Source organism: Gadus chalcogrammus, chromosome 13, assembly GCF_026213295.1.
Source record: "Gadus chalcogrammus isolate NIFS_2021 chromosome 13, NIFS_Gcha_1.0, whole genome shotgun sequence".
In the NCBI taxonomy this organism is placed as follows: Eukaryota; Metazoa; Chordata; class Actinopteri; order Gadiformes; family Gadidae; genus Gadus; species Gadus chalcogrammus.
In genome coordinates, this window is record NC_079424.1 from 24877845 (window position 1) to 24901008 (window position 23164).

Consider the following 23164-nt stretch of genomic DNA (forward strand, 5'->3'; position numbering starts at 1 on the left):
GTGTGTGTGCGTGTGTGTGGTTAGGACTTACTAACTTACTTTGGTCCAATATGAACTCTAATTCTCATACTAACATGTACAGGATACGTAAATCTGTGAGGATGGACCAACCAGTACTACCTCGAGTCTGGCCAGATGAACAGACAAATATTTGCCACATTGAAGCTGTCTTTGTTTGTATTTTATGTTGATGTTGTTTTTACCTGACCATACATTGGCTTATGTTGAGGTGTTAAAGACGATGGATTTATGACATTTTTAGAGGGAGCTCATAAATTAACAACGTAATACCCATAATCCTCCTGTACGCCACGACATTCAACAACTGCTCCTTGTTCTCTTTTTTGACTAAATAGCAAAGAGGAGACTACACTAAAGCTGCATTCACAGAATGGCAGGAAGGTATGCTTTGATGTGTGTACTTATTTATCATTAGTGTTTCAACATCAAAGATGAAAAAAAAACGTGTGTACAGAGAAACATTTACCCAAAGGAGGTTTATTATTTCAAAGACTCCATGTCCTGGGTAGGTATACTGAAAGAAGAAATATATAAATTATAGTATAAATAGTATAAATATTTACATATTTATATAGTAATAGATCATTTTTTTCATTCAAAATGAGGGGTGTCTAGTCAAGGATTAGACACATAAACAAGCTCTACATTAATTGCTTTTATTTAGTAACTTCTACAGAACATTGCATTGCAGACTTATCCTAAGCGAAGACAAACAAATCACATGGAAACCAACCCTTGTCAATTTCAATGTTAAACATAGGAATGCATTTGTTAACAAAAAAATACACTTTTTTAGAAAGACACTTTAGCAAAAAAAGCACCTGACAAATGTGTTTTCCTGTGAGCATGAACATATATTCAGTGGGAATATATTTTCCATTGAGCGTCATGTTTTGTATTGATATTTAATGATGAAGCAATGCAGATAATTAGAGACAAGGGATACATGGTGGAACCAGATGGTGATGGATGAAGCTAAACATGTGTACGTTAGATCTTACATAATTACATGCAATGGCAATTCAACTTGCACCCCTTTTTAATTAAGCTCATACTCTAATGAAAAATGTATGATTACTAAACTGTAAGCATTGGAGGGTTACATTGGATGTGTTCTCGTTGTACAGGGATCCCTGAAGGAGCATACTAAGATGGTGTGCAGTTGATGACGTTTTGGCTATTGACCGCTAATACAGCAGATGTTTTTGGAATTTGGAATTGAAATCTTCCTCAGCCTTCAAAAGAGAATTATCTCCTCTCTATTCTTTAATAAAAGCTTTGTTTTAGTTGTTTTAATTGGCTTGTGGGATACTATTGTTATCATAAAGGTTTTTTGAATATATCTCACCAAACTTGTTGGAAAAAACCACCAAGATGCAAAAATGTACTATATACCACAGAAATGTCGTATGACTGCTAATGTTCACAAACATAATTTGTTTACAATTAATGGCCAATCAAAAACAGAATATTTTTAACCCACCATCTCAACTGGAAACTGCTTTAACATTATTCACTTTCTGACTAACATTCATCTTGTCTTTGTCTCCTTTCAATCAAGTTTTGTGATTTATTGTGGAAGGCTACCTTTACTTTGCGCTAATAATTGGATGCTATTGAAAGGATGAGTTTCATTGATTTTGTGGATGACTGGGAGCATTACTGGTCCAGACCATAGATTGTCAGCATGCTCTGTGTTGAGCTAGGATCGATACCTGTGAATCTTCCCCTCTGCTTTTTATTTACTTCTGTCTTCATTGATTGAAACATGCAATAGTTCAGGGGCTATTATCACACTGAGGCTAAGTTTCTCTGTCTTTCATTAGAAAAGCTCCCTCTGTTCCCCTGCAATATCTCACTCCAGCAAGTGCTCCCATCCTTCCCTTTCTAACTAATGAGTTAAGAGTATTGCAATGACCTGTAAACATCAATCATGGCCCCGGAAGGAGACAGTGACTAAACGGAGTGGCTGGAGGAAAGAAATTAAATTAAACTTTTTAATGATTTGGCAAAAGACAACATTCCACTTTTGAGTTTCTTGGAAAGCTCAATCAGAAATAATAAAATAACCAACAGAGCCTTGTTTGTTGTTTGATTTTGTTTTTTTAGATTCAATCTTTAGGAAAAATAAATCTGTATTGTAAAATAACTTACTTGTCATTAAACCTAATGTTATAACATTTTCTAAAATCATTTTATTTTAAATAATACATTATATTGTCTCATAAATACATTTAATCCAATCGAAAGCCCTCCTACAACGAACCTCTTTTATTTCCAGTGAACCTAAATCAATCCAAAATCTTTCGCAATATTTTTGTATATGACTGCCTGGCAGAATTATTCTCACAATACAACACGCTTTTCTCCCACGTTTACATATCTTATGTCAGGATAAGACAAGGAGAAAGGTCAGTGTCCTTTCCAGGGGGAACTGTTTGAATGTAATCAGTGTGTACTTGTTATTCCGAGTGCCAGACTTTCTCTTTTATTTGCTGGCCTCCTGAACTTAATTTCCTTTGCAACCTTTTTTGTAAGAAACAGTATTATCTGTTGCGGGTTCCCCTACGAGGGAGCAAATTAGCCCTCTCTGTCACAATTTGTCACCAAGGAGATTGGTTATAAGTTTATTTACTTTAATTTAATTAAGGCAGTGGTAAAGGCATGTTGTCCTCAAAGCAAAACACTCATTGTCTGGTTGCTAATTCTGATTGATCCCCAGTATGAGAGATGAACAATAGCTACAGAATTATAATGTGTATTTACAAACTCACACGTTTGTAAATGTATATCATTAGCTTTTCCCAGAGTATATGTGGATATTTAATGCATACAGATACTTATTATTTTTATTTTAAAACGCTTATAGCTCACTCCCCCTCCAAAAACATTTTCCCGAATTGCCTAAAGGGGGCGATATAATTTGCTGTCAAGAAAAACGCTCAGCCCAAACGCCCCAATGTTAGAATATTTCTGAATCTTGTTATATATCTTTATCTGTCTGGAAATTATTTTCTGTACAGTGATTGTTTTCGTCATATCCCGTCATCATGACATGTCTTATTAAATGTTATTCGGATAATTAAAAAAAAAAAAGAATCTTATGCAGATCAAAAAAAATCTTACCAATAATGCTTTAAATCACATATAAACGGCATTTGCTCATCAAACATGTTTTAGATTCACTCCGAATATCTTGGGGACACTTCATATCATATCACCACCAATTGACGTGAATCCGAGAATCATGGGAAAATAATGTGGGCTGTGATTATCTATTGACTGTTGGCAGTCCTAGAATATGTATAATTTTCTTAATAAAATAAATATTTGCAATATCTTGTGATTTCCAATCGAGGTATGTGGACTCAGTGGATATTAACCCATGATCAGATACATCTGTTTGACATTTGTGCACACACATTGAGAACAAATAAAAACACATAAAAAGAAAATAAGAAATTATCAAGCCAATGATTTCTCCGACTTCTTCATGGACATGTTACCTGATACCGTAAAATTCCTCTTGTCCTTTCCTCTGCATTTAAGGGGAGTGGTGATGCGACCTTTAACTGAATCCTTGATGCTTTGTAAAGAGCAATCAACCAGATTCTGTCAATCATCTTTCATCCTTTTAAAAGTTGATTTACCAGTTCAATGCTACATAGAGGCACATATGGCTTTTATTAATAGAATACACAAAAACAAGAACAAGACAAAACAAACGGTATATAAACTCAACAGATCACACATAAATGTAAGAACAAATGTCTAATTATTTATGGAAATAATTGTTTACCATGTATTATGCATATGTTATGATAATCGTTTCTTAATCAATTTCCACTTAAATAATTCCCCCCTTCACCAATCACTGTCCCCTAACGGTTAAAATACATCCAATGGGCTCCTCCATGGGCCATCACTGGTGGGTTTCTGTCTCAAGACGCATGGGAGAGCAGAGAGAGACCATGGAGGGCAGCTGTGAATGCAATGCTTTACTGACCCAAGGAATCTCTTTTATTATACTGGGCCCTCTTTGTCTCTCTCTCTCCTCTCTCTCTCTCCTCTCTCTCTCTCTCTCTCTCTCTCTCTCTCACTGCTCTGTCAGAGCCATTCAGGCCCTGTGGCAGCCACCTACACTATATCCTGGATAGGCAGGACATTCATGCCTTTTTAACCCATTGTCCTTCCCCCCGGTGGTGAGGGCACAGAGCGGGATGTGAGAACCCTAGCAGGCCATTGTTGTCTCCCCTCCCCGCTCTTCACACACCCGGCAGGGGTACTTCCTCTCTGGATGTCACCGAAACCAGTGTGGTGTAATCCACTGGGCTCCCCTGCTGAGCAGGACGGAAGGTTATTAAAGGTGCCTCCTCTTATGTCTCCTTAATAAACCGCTTCCATTTTACGCTTCTTTCCGTGAAGTAATCACGTTTGGTTGTGGTGTTTCTTTTAGGGGGGGTGAGACAGAGTGGAATGTTTAACCTTTTTCTGTTTTTGGAGAATCAAGTCAGGCATAAAAAAAGACGTAACAATTATATTTGCCTTTATCTTTTGCGTGTCAACTGCACATATCACAGAGCACGCACACACAAGTATAGGTCCATTAGAGGTGTCACCATGTGACCCCGTCTTCAGAGATCACATATCTGAACTGTTCCACTACATGAAATGTCAGGGAGGTGTGACAGGGGTCGACCCTGCGTGGGTGTTTATATGTTCTGATCGCCACAGGAAGGGCTTTTTAAGCTGTATCGAGCGCACACACAGGACTGTGAGTTTGTGTTAATGTGTTAATGTGTGTGTGTGTGGTGGTGTGTGTGTGTGTGTGTGTGTGTGTGTGTGTGGTGTGTGTGTGTGTGTGTGTGTGTGTGTGCCATGACCTGCTCCTTGTCTTTAGCTCTCCTCTGGGGAGCATATTGCTCTGAGGTCAGTGCAGTTAAGTTAGAGTGCTGCTGTTGGTGGGGGGAGGGGGGGGGGGGGGTTAGACAGCAGGGCTCCTACAACATGGGAGCATAAGCACTCTGCGTGATGTCTGAAGGATGCCATCCCCTGAGCATCTGCCTCTGATTGCCACAGTGGGACCGGGAGGTGAGGTAAGGGACCACTAGGGTAATCCCATTAACTGTGACTCCCATAGTGTGTTATGTTATGTGTGTCTGTGGTGTATGTGTGCATGCAGACATGTGTTTTTGTATGCATGTGCTTGTAGGCTTGTGGATGTCTATGTTACTGCTTTTTAGACCCATAAGACATTAAGCAGTGCGGAAGTTCAAAGGTCAGATCAAAATGAAAGACATATAAACCATGTTTTTAATCTCCCTCTCTCACTGTCAGGTTATGTCGGTTAGGTTGGTTAAGACGTGACTGGTTGATTTAAATAACATCCTGTCAGAATCCCATATTAACAAATTTACATTTCCTTTTTAAATAAACAAACACTACAATAGATAGCATTCAACTCTGTATGTAAAATATTTGGTTGCATATGAGACATGTTCATAACAACTTCTTATCAAAGCAGCAATAACTTATTAATATATTTTCTTTCCATAAAAGGTTGTTTAACAGATGAAAATAGCTCAGTGTGGTACGTAGGATAGAAATCAGGTTTGACAGTTTCATGAGTTGGCACCTAAACGAGTCATTAGTGCCGTGACAAACGCTTTATTGGAATATACATAGAGCTAGACAATGTCCTCACATGATTGGGAGGACATTTTCTAGCCTTGCTATCAATTATCACGTGCCTGTAATGATTTGCATTTACCACAATTAACTTAAAATATGCAATGAGTTAACAGAAAATGTAAACTGAAATAGGCCATGACTAAAATAAAACTTACGGAGGACAAGAGCCTTATACAGGACGTGTAAATCTAAATTAAAAGAAAAAAAAAAAAAAAAAAGCCTCGCTGCAAGCTGCAAGTGAGCTATAATGTCCATACGATTTGGAGAGATAAAATCGAGGCATTTACAGGTAACAAACAAATATCAGTTGATTCTGAATTGCTGAGAAATTAAGTGGTCAAACATTAATGGTGCAGACCTTGAGAGCACCTATGTTAGTTATCATAATGGCTTCTTTGATTGAGGAGGGGTTGGGGGGATCACTTTAAAAAGCCTTTTGAGGATGGGATATTGGAGGCCAGCAGGATACCCGTGGTAGAGAATATTATATCATAAAGCATACAGCCATGCTTAAACAAACCTTATTAAGATCATACACAAGTCCACCCTTTCTCTCTCCGATGATGTTCTTTATGCAAAACAAGAAAATGGTTGACTCTTCTTTTATGGCTTATGACTTAAATCATTCAAAATACACACAATCAATGGATCAAATTGTGTCTTAGGGGCTCACTGTCCCCATCCCACTCATGTCCCCGTGCTGGTGGCTGTTTCATCATCTTAGCTTGAAACTTGAGACATTTTATTGTATGGCACCTAGTTACTACAGATACACACATGGGAAAGATTTAATTATCTATGTGTAACTAATATGGTTAAGGAAGAATTTTAGAGATATTGGTATTCAATTGTCTGAGGTTATTATTTATTAGCAGAGGGTGCTGTTTCCTCTGTCAATAAAAGTTGATGAATCAAATTATTGTTAATCTTCTTCTACTCAGTTAACTAGCATAAGTATCTCCATGGGACACACACACGCACACACCACACACACACACACACACACACACACACACACACACACACACACACACACACAGACATTAGCGCGCACACACACACACACACACACAAACACACACGCACACGCACACACACACACACAGTCCCATGTTCAAGCATCACCCATTATCAGGTTCACCGGGCTAGAGAGTTATTCTAGATTATTATATTATTCTAATGACACACACCTTTTAGGAGCGAATCAACATATAGAAACATAATATTAATTTATAATACAACCTAATACAAAAGCAGATGATACAATATAATATTGTTATTGCTTTTTCAATATAGAAAATAATAACAATATTAAAATATTGTATCATCTGCTTTTGTATTAGGTTGTATTATAAATATATTATGTTCTATATGTTGATTCGCTCCTAAAAGGTGTGTGCATTAGAATAATATAATAATCTAGAATAACTCTCTAGCCCGGTGAACCTGATAATGGGTGATGCTTGAACATGGGACTGTGTGTGTGTGTGCGTGTGCGTGGTGTTTGTGTGTGTGTGTGTGTGTGTGTGCGCGCTAATGTCTGTGTGTGTGTGTGTGTGGTGTGTGTGTGTGTGTGTGGGTGTGTGGTTGTGTGTGTGCGTGTGTGTGTGTCCCATGGAGATACTTATGCTAGTTAACTGAGTAGAAGAAGATTAACAATAATTTGATTCATCAACTTTTATTGACAGAGGAAACAGCACCCTTGCTAATAATAATAACCTCAGACAATTGAATACCAATATCTCTAAAAATCTTCCTTAACCATATTAGTTACACATAGATAATTAAATCTTTCCCATGTGTGTATCTGTAGTAACTAGGTGCCATACAATAAAATGTCTCAAGTTTCAAGCTAAGATGATGAAACAGCCACCAGCACGGGGACATGAGTGGGATGGGGACAGTGAGCCCTAAGACACAATTTGATCCATTGATTGTGTGTATTTTGAATGATTTAAGTCATAAGCCATAAAAGAAGAGTCAACCATTTTCTTGTTTTGCATAAAGAACATCATCGGAGAGAGAAAGGGTGGACTTGTGTATGATCTTAATAAGGTTTGTTTAAGCATGGCTGTATGCTTTATGATAATATTCTCTACCACGGGTATCCTGCTGGCCTCCAATATCCCATCCTCAAAAGGCTTTTTAAAGTGACCCCCCAACCCCTCCTCAATCAAAGAAGCCATTATGATAACTAACATAGGTGCTCTCAAGGTCTGCCCATTAATGTTTGACCACTTAATTTCTCAGCAATTCAGAATCAACTGATATTTGTTTGTTACCTGTAAATGCCTCGATTTTATCTCTCCAAATCGTATGGACATTATAGCTCACTTGCAGCTTGCAGCGAGGCTTTTTTTTTTTTTTTTTTTCTTTTAATTAGTTACACGTCCTGTATAAGGCTCTTGTCCTCCGTAAGTTTTATTTTAGTCATGGCCTATTTCAGTTTACATTTTCTGTAACTCATTGCATATTTTAAGTTAATTGTGGTAAATGCAAATCATTACAGGCACGTGATAATTGATAGCAAGGCTAGAAAATGTCCTCCCAATCATGTGAGGACATTGTCTAGCTCTATGTATATTCCAATAAAGCGTTTGTCACGGCACTAATGACTCGTTTAGGTGCCAACTCATGAAACTGTCAAACCTGATTTCTATCCTACGTACCACACTGACTGAGCTATTTTCATCTGTTAAACAACCTTTTATGGAAAGAAAATATATTAATAAGTTATTGCTGCTTTGATAAGAAGTTGTTATGAACATGTCTCATATGCAACCAAATATTTTACATACAGAGTTGAATGCTATCTATTGTAGTGTTTGTTTATTTAAAAAGGAAATGTAAATTTGTTAATATGGGATTCTGACAGGATGTTATTTAAATCAACCAGTCACGTCTTAACCAACCTAACCGACATAACCTGACAGTGAGAGAGGGAGATTAAAAACATGGTTTATATGTCTTTCATTTTGATCTGACCTTTGAACTTCCGCACTGCTTAATGTCTTATGGGTCTAAAAAGCAGTAACATAGACATCCACAAGCCTACAAGCACATGCATACAAAAACACATGTCTGCATGCACACATACAACCACAGACACACATAACATAACACACACTATGGGAGTCACAGTTAATGGGATTACCCTAGTGGTCCCTTACCTCACCTCCCGGTCCCACTGTGGCAATCAGAGGCAGATGCTCAGGGGATGGCATCCTTCAGACATCACGCAGAGTGCTTATGCTCCCATGTTGTAGGAGCCCTGCTGTCTAACCCCCCCCCCCCCCTCCCCCCACCAACAGCAGCACTCTAACTTAACTGCACTGACCTCAGAGCAATATGACTGCTCCCCAGAGGAGAGCTAAAGACAAGGAGCAGGTCATGGCACACACACACACACACAACACACACACACACACCACACACACACACACCACACACACAACCCACCCACACACACATTAACACATTAACACAAACTCACAGTCCTGTGTGTGCGCTCGATACAGCTTAAAAAGCCCTTCCGTGGCGATCAGAACATATAAACACCCACGCAGGGTCGACCCCTGTCACACCTCCCTGACATTTCATGTAGTGGAACAGTTCAGATATGTTCTCTGAAGACGGGGTCACATGGTGACACCTCTAATGGACCTATACTTGTGTGTGCGTGCTCTGTGATATGTGCAGTTGACACGCAAAAGATAAAGGCAAATATAATTGTTACGTCTTTTTTTATGCCTGACTTGATTCTCCAAAAACAGAAAAAGGTTAAACATTCCACTCTGTCTCACCCCCCCTAAAAGAAACACCACAACCAAACGTGATTACTTCACGGAAAGAAGCGTAAAATGGAAGCGGTTTATTAAGGAGACATAAGAGGAGGCACCTTTAATAACCTTCCGTCCTGCTCAGCAGGGAGCCCAGTGGATTACACCACACTGGTTTCGGTGACATCCAGAGAGTACCCCTGCCGGGTGTGTGAAGAGCGGGGAGGGGAGACAACAATGGCCTGCTAGGGTTCTCACATCCCGCTCTGTGCCCTCACCACCGGGGGGGAAGGACAATGGGTTAAAAAGGCATGAATGTCCTGCCTATCCAGGATATAGTGTAGGTGGCTGCCACAGGGCCTGAATGGCTCTGACAGAGCAGTGAAGAGAGAGAGAGAGAGAGAGAGAGAGAGAGAGAGAGAGAGAGAGAGAGAGAGAGACAAAGAGGGCCCAGTATAATAAAAGAGATTCCTTGGGTCAGTAAAGCATTGCATTCACAGCTGCCCTCCATGGTCTCTCTCTCTGCTCTCCCATGCGTCTTGAGACAGAAACCCACCAGTGATGGCCCATGGAGGAGCCCATTGGATGTATTTTAACCGTTAGGGGACAGTGATTGGTGAAGGGGGGAATTATTTAAGTGGAAATTGATTAAGAAACGATTATCATAACATATGCATAATACATGGTAAACAATTATTTCCATAAATAATTAGACATTTGTTCTTACATTTATGTGTGATCTGTTGAGTTATATATACCGTTTGTTTTTCTTGTTCTTGTTTTTGTGTATTCTATTAATAAAAGCCATATGTGCCTCTATGTAGCATTGAACTGGTAAATCAACTTTTAAAAGGAAGTGAAAGATGATTGACAGAATCTGGTTGATTGCTCTTTACAAAGCATCAAGGATTCAGTTAAAGGTCGCATCACCACTCCCCTTAAATGCAGAGGAAAGGACAAGAGGAATTTTACGGTATCAGGTAACATGTCCATGAAGAAGTCGGAGAAATCATTGGCTTGATAATTTCTTATTTTCTTTTTATGTGTTTTTATTTGTTCTCAATGTGTGCACAAATGTCAAACAGATGTATCTGATCATGGGTTAATATCCACTGAGTCCACATACCTCGATTGGAAATCACAAGATATTGCAAATATTTATTTTATTAAGAAAATTATACATATTCTAGGACTGCCAACAGTCAATAGATAATCACAGCCCACATTATTTTCCCATGATTCTCGGATTCACGTCAATTGGTGGTGATATGATATGAAGTGTCCCCAAGATATTCGGAGTGAATCTAAAACATGTTTGATGAGCAAATGCCGTTTATATGTGATTTAAAGCATTATTGGTAAGATTTTTTTTGATCTGCATAAGATTCTTTTTTTTTTTTAATTATCCGAATAACATTTAATAAGACATGTCATGATGACGGGATATGACGAAAACAATCACTGTACAGAAAATAATTTCCAGACAGATAAAGATATATAACAAGATTCAGAAATATTCTAACATTGGGGCGTTTGGGCTGAGCGTTTTTCTTGACAGCAAATTATATCGCCCCCTTTAGGCAATTCGGGAAAATGTTTTTGGAGGGGGAGTGAGCTATAAGCGTTTTAAAATAAAAATAATAAGTATCTGTATGCATTAAATATCCACATATACTCTGGGAAAAGCTAATGATATACATTTACAAACGTGTGAGTATGTAAATACACATTATAATTCTGTAGCTATTGTTCATCTCTCATACTGGGGATCAATCAGAATTAGCAACCAGACAATGAGTGTTTTGCTTTGAGGACAACATGCCTTTACCACTGCCTTAATTAAATTAAAGTAAATAAACTTATAACCAATCTCCTTGGTGACAAATTGTGACAGAGAGGGCTAATTTGCTCCCTCGTAGGGGAACCCGCAACAGATAATACTGTTTCTTACAAAAAAGGTTGCAAAGGAAATTAAGTTCAGGAGGCCAGCAAATAAAAGAGAAAGTCTGGCACTCGGAATAACAAGTACACACTGATTACATTCAAACAGTTCCCCCTGGAAAGGACACTGACCTTTCTCCTTGTCTTATCCTGACATAGATATGTAAACGTGGGAGAAAGCGTGTTGTATTGTGAGAATAATTCTGCCAGGCAGTCATATACAAAAATATTGCGAAAGATTTTGGATTGATTTAGGTTCACTGGAAATAAAAGAGGTTCGTTGTAGGAGGGCTTTCGATTGGATTAAATGTATTTATGAGACAATAATGTATTATTTAAAATAAAATGATTTTAGAAAATGTTATAACATTAGGTTTAATGACAAGTAAGTTATTTTACAATACAGATTTATTTTTCCTAAAGATTGAATCTAAAAAAACAAAATCAAACAACAAACAAGGCTCTGTTGGTTATTTTATTATTTTCTGATTGAGCTTTCCAAGAAACTCAAAAGTGGAATGTTGTCTTTTGCCAAATCATTAAAAAGTTTAATTTAATTTCTTTCCTCCAGCCACTCCGTTTAGTCACTGTCTCCTTCCGGGGCCATGATTGATGTTTACAGGTCATTGCAATACTCTTAACTCATTAGTTAGAAAGGGAAGGATGGGAGCACTTGCTGGAGTGAGATATTGCAGGGGAACAGAGGGAGCTTTTCTAATGAAAGACAGAGAAACTTAGCCTCAGTGTGATAATAGCCCCTGAACTATTGCATGTTTCAATCAATGAAGACAGAAGTAAATAAAAAGCAGAGGGGAAGATTCACAGGTATCGATCCTAGCTCAACACAGAGCATGCTGACAATCTATGGTCTGGACCAGTAATGCTCCCAGTCATCCACAAAATCAATGAAACTCATCCTTTCAATAGCATCCAATTATTAGCGCAAAGTAAAGGTAGCCTTCCACAATAAATCACAAAACTTGATTGAAAGGAGACAAAGACAAGATGAATGTTAGTCAGAAAGTGAATAATGTTAAAGCAGTTTCCAGTTGAGATGGTGGGTTAAAAATATTCTGTTTTTGATTGGCCATTAATTGTAAACAAATTATGTTTGTGAACATTAGCAGTCATACGACATTTCTGTGGTATATATAAGTACATTTTTGCATCTTGGTGGTTTTTTCCAACAAGTTTGGTGAGATATATTCAAAAAACCTTTATGATAACAATAGTATCCCACAAGCCAATTAAAACAACTAAAACAAAGCTTTTATTAAAGAATAGAGAGGAGATAATTCTCTTTTGAAGGCTGAGGAAGATTTCAATTCCAAATTCCAAAAACATCTGCTGTATTAGCGGTCAATAGCCAAAACGTCATCAACTGCACACCATCTTAGTATGCTCCTTCAGGGATCCCTGTACAACGAGAACACATCCAATGTAACCCTCCAATGCTTACAGTTTAGTAATCATACATTTTTCATTAGAGTATGAGCTTAATTAAAAGGGGTGCAAGTTGAATTGCCATTGCATGTAATTATGTAAGATCTAACGTACACATGTTTAGCTTCATCCATCACCATCTGGTTCCACCATGTATCCCTTGTCTCTAATTATCTGCATTGCTTCATCATTAAATATCAATACAAAACATGACGCTCAATGGAAAATATTCCCACTGAATAATATGTTCATGCTCACAGGAAAACACATTTGTCAGGTGCTTTTTTTGCTAAAGTGTCTTTCTAAAAAAGTGTATTTTTTTGTTAACAAATGCATTCCTATGTTTAACATTGAAATTGACAAGGGTTGGTTTCCATGTGATTTGTTTGTCTTCGCTTAGGATAAGTCTGCAATGCAATGTTCTGTAGAAGTTACTAAATAAAAGCAATTAATGTAGAGCTTGTTTATGTGTCTAATCCTTGACTAGACACCCCTCATTTTGAATGAAAAAAATGATCTATTACTATATAAATATGTAAATATTTATACTATTTATACTATAATTTATATATTTCTTCTTTCAGTATACCTACCCAGGACATGGAGTCTTTGAAATAATAAGTAAACCTCCTTTGGGTAAATGTTTCTCTGTACACACGTTTTTTTTTCATCTTTGATGTTGAAACACTAATGATAAATAAGTACACACATCAAAGCATACCTTCCTGCCATTCTGTGAATGCAGCTTTAGTGTAGTCTCCTCTTTGCTATTTAGTCAAAAAGAGAACAAGGAGCAGTTGTTGAATGTCGTGGCGTACAGGAGGATTATGGGTATTACGTTGTTAATTTATGAGCTCCCTCTAAAAATGTCATAAATCCATCGTCTTTAACACCTCAACATAAGCCAATGTATGGTCAGGTAAAAACAACATCAACATAAAATACAAACAAAGACAGCTTCAATGTGGCAAATATTTGTCTGTTCATCTGGCCAGACTCGAGGTAGTACTGGTTGGTCCATCCTCACAGATTTACGTATCCTGTACATGTTAGTATGAGAATTAGAGTTCATATTGGACCAAAGTAAGTTAGTAAGTCCTAACCACACACACACGCACACACCACACCCACACACACACACACACACACACCACACACCACACACAACACACCCACACACACACACACACACACACACACACACACATACACTTTACTTTGGTTAAGTTTATATTAAACTTTACTTCCACCAATGGTCATAATCCATAATAAACTGCTCCAAGTACTGTAGTCGATGGTTGGTTGTGGTGTCGAAAGAAAGGAATTTTGTATTAAATTAGTGTAAATTAGCCCAGACTGCAAAAAGATTGGTCTCAAGTGCTGGAGGCTTAATTACGGGAGATTTCCGACTCCTTTTCACACACTGTTTAGCGGTTGATTCATATCCCTCAAGCAACATAAATTCCCCATACGTAAACAAATTTGTCAGAAAAGAAAACTGCATTGGTCTCCGAGACCTTACATGCATATCTATGCACTTCAGCATATATGGCAACGCTTTACCATGTGCACCTCAACCCCAATCACTGTAAATGCCCGCAACTCTAAAACACACTCTGTGTGGGGGGAGATTGTATGTTAATGAACTGTAAGAAAGTATGTGAAGAGTTGGATAAAACTTTTTTGAGATTGCTTGTTTCGATCAGGTTCCTGTTGTTGGCATAAGCTTTGAATCAGTAAGTAACAAAAACAAAACACATGTTGACTGCATGTTGTACTTTTCATTAGTTTGCTTATGTGACAGCCTTGATCTGTTTGCGCTGTTTTATAGTCATTGTTATATGTATATTGTGTGTTCCTTTAGGGATAAGCTATACTTACGTTTTGTCATTGTTTTGTGATATAACATTGCGTTCTGCTGTGGTGTCATATTGTGTTGTATTATGCCGGATTTTGAGGAGTTGTGTAGGTAGCATTACATTGTGCAGCAGGTTGGTTAGCTTCACTTTCACTTTAGGATTACAGTCAGGGCTGCATTTAGGGTTAATGGTGTCGCGGATGTTAATGCCATGTTTAGTAAAGGATATAGCGGGATAATAAAGGCAAAAAATGTGAAGCACAAGCATTTACTAACAATAAAACAGACACACACACATCCATCGAGCACTGACACAAGTGGAGAGGAGCATTGCCAGGCATGGTGACATGTTAAATTACCTTGGTGATGTATAGCTTAATGAACCCCTTGTGTTGATCATGCTTAACATTAATCAAAAGCAAGGAGCAGATTTCTTTATTTTCTCAATGCTGCCTTGATAAACTGCAATTTCATTTAACCTTGGACAGCAACTTTAATAGCTTCCACAGGACAACTGTCAATACTTCCCTGGGAATACAGTGATTAAATTTCAAGGCAAGAAATGTGTCCCGGCTCTTTGAATCCCACTATTTATCTCTCTCTTTACCCATCCCCCGACCCGTCAGCCCCACTCCTCCACTTCACACAACCACAATCTGTACCTACACTGTGTGCACCGCCTGCATTTAAATGGCTGGCCAAGTCAAACCGGGCCGTAGCACATCGAGTAATCATCCAAAAGTGATATGTGTTTTTCATTTTTTGTATTATTGTATGTAGGCCTATTCCTCTTGATTCATCAAGTGGAATTGCAAAGATAACTAGCTGACATTATTGATAATAAGCTCAACAAATTCTGGGTTTGTTTTATTTTTATGTGTGTTTGTTATTATGTGTGTGGCTTTATTTTTTTTATTTTTAATACATTTTCTGAAATAGATCATCATTGGTCTGTGTACATTCTGTATTGTATTTTCATTTACCCTGCTAAGTGTCAGCCCATTGGTGAGAACACAGCGGTGACAGCCAGTGACATGAGCCGTGTCAGTTGGGTGTTTAGTGATAACCTACACCCTTGTCAATTGTGCATAAATTGTCTACCATGAGCAACCCGCTAGCTGATTAAAACCAATTGTCTGGGCAGGAAAGGACAAGGCAACCTCTTTATTGTATGATAAACTAACTTAATGGAGGAAGGCAATCTGCCCTCTGGGAAACTACGCTGACTGTTAATTAAAACAACTGGGCTGTCCGTGGAAGGTGGTAATCTGTGGTTTGTGCCAACCGCCACTTGAAGGAACTTTAGAGAGCCTTTGAAAGATTATCTCAGATAATGTCTGCATTATCATTTGGGAGGAGAAAAAATATATATTTTATTGAATTGTACATGTTTGACAGATATTAATAACTAACTAATATCCTTGGTACGTAATAAATATGGATGTAAACAACACATAATATTGTGTAAACAAATGTGCATTGGATTATGAAACCTTATTGTTACGTTATGTCTTTATCAAATTAAAATACAGCTTCAGATCAAAACCAAACCAAAAAATGTGTTGGTCACCTGTTTGACCTGACACCATATTAAGACTATATCATTCACTGCACAGCTTCATCTCTCTTTCACCCTCTCAGAGAGGTGTTTGAAGATCGGCCCAATGCTACTCCATTGTGTGCCATAATGGTGGCACACAATGTCATGGTGATAAAACAAGGAGGGCAAATATTTCTCTGGCCTTGCATTTCGCTGGATTCCTCTACCCACACTTGACACGTGACAGGCATACACAAAGACTTCTTTTATTAACCAATACGGCTCAAATGGCTGCAGGAGGATAATTAGTGAAACTTGAAGAGCCAGAGCTAATCCTTACTACTCCACTTTGTATCCCTCGCCCGTCCGTCTCTTAGACGGCCGCTAACACTTGACAAAGTGCAAAGGGCTGGGTGCAGGGAAAGTCAATAAGGGTTTCATGGGCCACAGATGTACAAGTCAGGCCAAATAGCTGCAGACTAAACTATTTTTTCTCTCTCTCTCAAATTGTCAAGAACAAGTACGTTTAAAGATATTGGTCGTTTTCTTTGTACAAGTAGGCCCAAGTTATTTGGAAATATTGAAACAATCATATTTATAAGTGACAATTACCAAATTCCTTTCGTTTACTTTTTTTAAATTGTGCAGTTGTTGATCCAGGAAAAACATCCCAAAAATGATATGCAATATGTTAAGAAAAGTAGATTAAAAGTTCAAAAATATAACAGTGCAGTGGAAGAACTCTGGTGACTAATTGAAAGACAGTTGCGAAGAACGCCATGAGCATGCCATCTCCAAAGACTTTTGTTTAACGGCACTCGTCACATTGACATAACTTCACCTCTGTGGACATTCGTAATTTAGCATGCAATTATCTTAACATTGGAAGGAGATCAATTATGAACACGTAAATTACATAGGCGGTCTATAAACCAACATAATGACAATTGAAAGAAGTAAGGCTTTTATATATACGTAAATGCCAGGAGCTGCTTACAAGAAACGATTTTGATTAAGGCAAAGCAAGTGCACTGATATGTCAATTTCACAACTCATGGAGTTCAAATGTAGTTCAAATTTATTTAAGAAAAGAAGGAAATACTTTCTTGGAAACAGAATGTGTTCAAAGGAAAGGAAAAGTTAAATTTTTTAAAAAAGGAGATGCGGAAAGTGAGTATAAGGTGGGGAGAAAATGATTGTGTGGTTGTGTCGATCACCCCCATTGCACTTTCCAGACCAGAGGATCCCAGGCACAAAGACTGAAGCAGCTGGCTGATCGATAGCCACAAAGGCTCAGAAGTTAGGGCAGTCAAAAGATTGTTAACTAGCTATTTTATCTGCCAGGCATTTATATCATTGTTAATGGTCCAGTGCTCGCCTTCAGCTGTGTGTCTGTGCTGTACACACCTGGGTCTGGGGGTTTTGGGATGGAGGGATAATGTCAGGTCCTTGTGGTTTGTAGGACAAGCACTGCACTCAGAAGGGGAGGACATTTAGCGGTACATTTCAGTGACAAGCATGCATGGGCCATCAAATAAATAAGCAGCGGGAAACAACAAACGTGTGTGTGTGTGTGTGTGTGTGTGTGTGTGTGTGTGTGTGTGTGTGTGTGTGTGTGTGTGTGTGTGTGTGTGTGTGTGTGTACATGGGGTGCATGTTTTTGTTTGTGTTGGTGTGAGTATTTATGTATGTGCTCAATAACCTGTAACACATGCTGCACCAATCCCCCCCCCACCCCCCCCCCCCCCCACACACACACACTCTGGCTCCAGATCCCTGCAGGCTGGCAGAGGGGGAGACCCTCTCTGTGGCTCATCCAGGCGAAGAGTGCCTTCCTGCACATCCTTTGTCACACCATTTGGACCCTTGTGTCTGTGACTGCCATGCTCAAGACCGGCTTGGCAACCCACCACACCCCACATGGACATCTGCTCCCCTAAAACCACTTCCTGATCAACAAACCCCAGTATCCAAAAGAGAGAAGGAAGAACAAAAAATGGCAACGATAAGCACAGATCTGTTAACATGATCAAACCACAACAAGGGGAAGTGCAATGGGGAATTGTCCATTTACACAATGCAATACTTTGCCTGCAAAGAAAAAAATCCATTCTCTTGAGGAATTACAACTTCAGTGCCCAACAAAGGATTACAAATAAATTGCGTGGAGCAATAGCAGGTTTACAATGCCCCACGCAAATATCCTCCGTTTCTCCATATCTCGTCATTTAACAGGAAGGGCTTCACATTATCTCGTTGCATGAGCAGATCCAAATCTGTACATTAAACGTAAAGTTCTGCATTTACAGCTTGACTCATTTATTCGGGCTTTTTAAGCAGAATGATTCCAAAGCACGCAATATTGAGCACATCTTGTTCTTGCTCAGCGGCCCAGAATAAGTCGGCGATTATTGTGGCGAAAGGGACAGGTTGTGAGTTTGATTTCATGATGGTAATATAGCCCATGTGTGTAGGAAAATAAAGCCCTCAATGGGGACATCTGTTCCGCATACAGTTACAGCCCTGCGAACAACCTGCGAACAACCAGACGAACTAAGGCCTCTTGGAACACAATTAAGAAGATTAAGAAAAAGTTTGATAATATTTCCAATCCAGCAAAAATAATGGTGATTCTTTACGTACAAATATTTGAATACGACACGGTGTCTCATTGAACATGTTTGTTAAGAGGCTGTTAATTATCAATCTGTGGAAAACACCATTCTACTTTTCTTTTCTCGGTTTAAAAAAAAGACCTGACATGTATCAGTAAAACGCTGAGGCTGTAGCCCTGCACATTAAGGAGAACAAGTGGACAGAACCACTACGTCCTACAAACGGAGGAATGGGCCTTAACCCATGGTGTCTTTATTTATGGGATTCTTTCATTTTTTATTGAGTAGGATGCAATCCGTGCGCCGAGGTGAAGACCCGGCAGCGGGACGCCCTCTCAACCAGCGAGCAGCCGCGGCTCCCCGCTGCTGGCGGACTACGGTAAGAAGACCTTTATCAACAGGATTAGAATGTTATTGTACTATTTTACAATAGCAGTTTATCTGGGGCGAAAACGGTGTAAACATATCGAGTAAAAAAGACTAAAGTAGCAGTTAAAACTAATTAAAAGGATACAAATATCTATATCTATATATCTATATCTAGGCCTATATCTATATCTATATCTATCTATATATATATATATATATATATTATAATATATATATATATACATGATAAAGACTATATCACAAATTCGGTTTTGTTGCAATACATTTTCAGTAGGCCTACTATGATTGATATTTTTGACTTGGTTGAAGTCATCAGTATTTTCTAGCCTTCATACTCTATTTTTCTATTAATTTTGTTCATATAGGCCTATATATAGGCCTTTTTGTACATTCGAAGATGTGGATTTTAATTTTTTTTTTATCCTGGACGTCGTCCAGAAACACGCTGTCCAGAGGAACATGGGATTAATCAGCCGCTCCATCCATCAGGTGCGTAATAAAGGAGCGACATGGTGAGCGGAGGATCGGATGAATAATCGCTGGTCGTTTTAATTAACTTTTCGCTGTCCTGTAATGACCAAGCTGGTCAACATACCCAGTCAATAAGCCTGTTAATATCAAACAAATACAATTGCGGATGATTAAAAACCTCCTGCGTTATTAAATTTGAAATTCAAATCAAATGTATGCTTGTGTTGGCTGAATGCTAATCAGGGACAATGTCCGAGATCGTATTATGTAACTGGATGTCTCTCTATTAATTTAGGCCTGCATACCATGTCAATGGCCTGTGTCTGCACGGTAACACAAATTAAACGCAATCGGCTAATCAAATATTTTCTCCTACAATCTAAGCATAACCTTCCAAAATCGGGAGGTAAGGAAGGCTTGGGCGGTTCCTTATTATTATTATTATTATTATTATTATTATTATTATTATTTATTATTATTATTATATTATTATTGTTATTACTTACAGCCTTAAACATTATTGTGTTTGGTTAACTTCTGCTACATCGTCTTCCTCGTTCTGATCCTCCTCGTTCTCCTCCTGCTCCTTCACCTCCTCCTCTATCATTCTCATTTTTCTTCTTTTACTACTACAACTAAGCCTAGTCGTACTACTACTGCTAATACCACTACTAACACTACTACTAGGCTAATCCTTCCTTGTTTCTCTTAATTCAAATAGGCCTATCAAAACTTTCGAGATAATTGGATGTATTTACAGTAAAACAAAAGTTTGAGACAATTTAATATCCCTTGTTCTTAGTTTGGAACAATACAGCCTTTATATCGATATAATAGTTGTGTATATTAACTGTACTGCATACAAGATACCCTGGATCAAATCATGCCACTGCTATTAAGGACCCTGGAAGTTTATCATCTAAAAGGGGTGCAAATATCTGAAAGTATAAAACAGGATAAAAATAACAATGCCCAAATCCAAAACCAATCAAAATCCAGCGTATAGGCTACAAAAAGCCATTTATGGCAATCGATATCCTTTACATTTCAATAGGCCTATATTTCCCTTAATTATTTTCACTATTATTTAAAATATCTTCCGTTCTTTTATTATGAATTAGGGTGGCGGAGGGGTTGGAGATCTGTCTGAAGTAGTCTATTGATGACCTCACGTTAGAATTAGGCTGTGTGGTGGTACAGAGGAGCTGATTGGTCGCCGGTGTCACAGCGGTACTTCAAAGCCGGAGAGGACCTACACTTGTGGTGGAATGGGCGGAACACATCATTGTATTGCAAACCTCTAAAAAAACACTGCTCTGATTCATAAATAAAAAGATCCTCTGAGGAGGGCACTTTTTTGTGATGGCAACTTCACTTCTAGGGGTGAGTCTAAGGAGTTTCTTACTGGTCTAATTAGTTCATTTTATTGTCCAGCGGAGTGGATTAAAATAACTTTGATTCACAGCAGGAAAGACAGTGCGATGTTTATATTTTAGTAAGCTGGTTCAAAACGCCCGACGCGGAGATTTGAGCATTCGCCTTCAAAAGGGAGAGAAGTTTCTAGTCGATGCCCAAAAACACTTGCATGTTCTCCTTGATGTCCCATTTGGCGTACATTAGTTAATATTTCGTGACTTTCCCTGGTTTCTTGTCGTCTCGTCCTAAAGGTAGGGGCTATTAATGACCTGTATTGATGCAATCTGTCGGCTTTGTGATTTTAAAATGCACTATGTTGGGAAACGTTTTATTTGGTCACTTGTCAAAATTGCAGCAAATGTCCGTTCTATTTAAATTGAAATGTTATATTCCGTAACTCCATATGCATTTACTTACTTACTCTTTTGTTATTGCAGGAGGAACGGAGATTGGGATCGACTCCTTTAGCAATGTTAGCTGCAACATGTAATAAAATAGGGAGTCCGAGCCCTTCACCCTCCACCCTTTCGGATAATTCTTCATCTTTTGGAAAGGGTTTCCATCCGTGGAAAAGAGCCAACAGCTGCAGCCTGGGACCCAGCCTCTCCGGGTTTGGTGTGTCTCGCAGTGGATCCGGTGTATCGGACTCTTTCAACGGGTCAACCGGATCCAGCGCCTTCTCCCTGACGCCCGGCACCGCGTCCGGCCCCCACTTTGGAAATGACTACTCCGTATTCCAAGCGTCGGTTTCCAACAGCACTCAAGAGTCGGGTCACCAGCCCGTGTTTATCTCAAAGGTGCACTCGTCAGTGGACAGTCTGCAGGGCATATACCCAAGAATGAGCGTCGCCCACCCCTACGAGTCCTGGTTTAAATCATCGCACCCTGGGATCCCCACGGGGGAGGTCGGTACCACCGGCGCGTCCGCGTGGTGGGATGTGGGCGCCGGGTGGATTGACGTGCAGAACCCGAATGGAGCCACGCTGCAGACCTCCCTGCACTCAGGTGGACTCCAGACATCCTTGCACTCCCCTCTAGGGGGATATAATTCCGATTACTCGAGTTTAAGTCACTCCGCGTTCAGCACAAGTCCCTCTCCACACCTGTTGACCACCGGCCAGCACCTCATGGACGGTTTCAAACCGGTACTGTCTTCTTATCCAGACTCATGCCCGTCTCCTTTAGGCGGGGCAGGAGGGGCTATGCTCTCCGGGGCGCCACCTGCACCTCTAGCGGGGTCCCCGAGGTCCTCTGGTCGACGCTACTCTGGAAGAGCGACATGCGACTGCCCGAACTGTCAGGAGGCAGAGCGGCTGGGTCCTGCGGGGGCCAGCCTCCGGAGAAAGGGTCTCCATAGCTGTCACATTCCAGGTTGTGGTAAAGTTTATGGGAAAACGTCGCATCTTAAAGCTCACTTGAGATGGCACACAGGTGAGAGACCGTTTGTGTGCAACTGGCTCTTTTGTGGTAAGAGATTCACGCGCTCCGATGAGCTCCAGCGACATTTGCGCACACACACCGGCGAGAAGAGGTTCGCGTGTCCGGTTTGCAACAAGAGATTTATGAGAAGTGACCACTTGAGTAAACACGTAAAAACTCACTCTGCCGGTGGGTCTGCAGGATCTGGCTCCGGGGCCAGCGGGGGGAAGCGGGGAAGTGACACCGACAGCGAGCACAGCGCACCGGGGAGCCCTCCGTGCAATTCCCCCGACCTGTTGCTGCCACCTGATGCACACTCTGGAGTAGGAGGCATGAACAGCCTCTAATTGGCCTATTGAAATAAACTGAACGTAACATTTTATTTGCTAAAATGTTCTGAAGGAACGGGGACATTTCTATATGCAAAATGAGGAATTAGACAAGAAATCAAATTAGACTACTAAATAGCCAGATTTCACAATGATCTTCTTTCGGTGAAATACTTAGGCCTATGCAATATGGAACTGTAATCAAGTGAATTAATTTAAAATGTTAAACTGGTTCCCACTTCCCATCAAGG

At 39.4% G+C, this 23164-nt stretch overlaps 1 protein-coding gene across 1 annotated transcript; it reads left to right on the top strand.

Moving 5' to 3' along the window:
- The first annotated feature begins 21111 nt into the window (after window positions 1-21111).
- On the top strand, window positions 21112-22931 carry LOC130401701 (transcription factor Sp8). The gene is made up of 2 exons (XM_056605624.1): window positions 21112-21132; window positions 21603-22931. The coding sequence occupies exons 1-2, from the start codon at window positions 21112-21114 to the stop codon at window positions 22929-22931; spliced, it is 1350 nt and encodes a 449-aa protein (XP_056461599.1).
- Window positions 22932-23164: the final 233 nt, after the last annotated feature.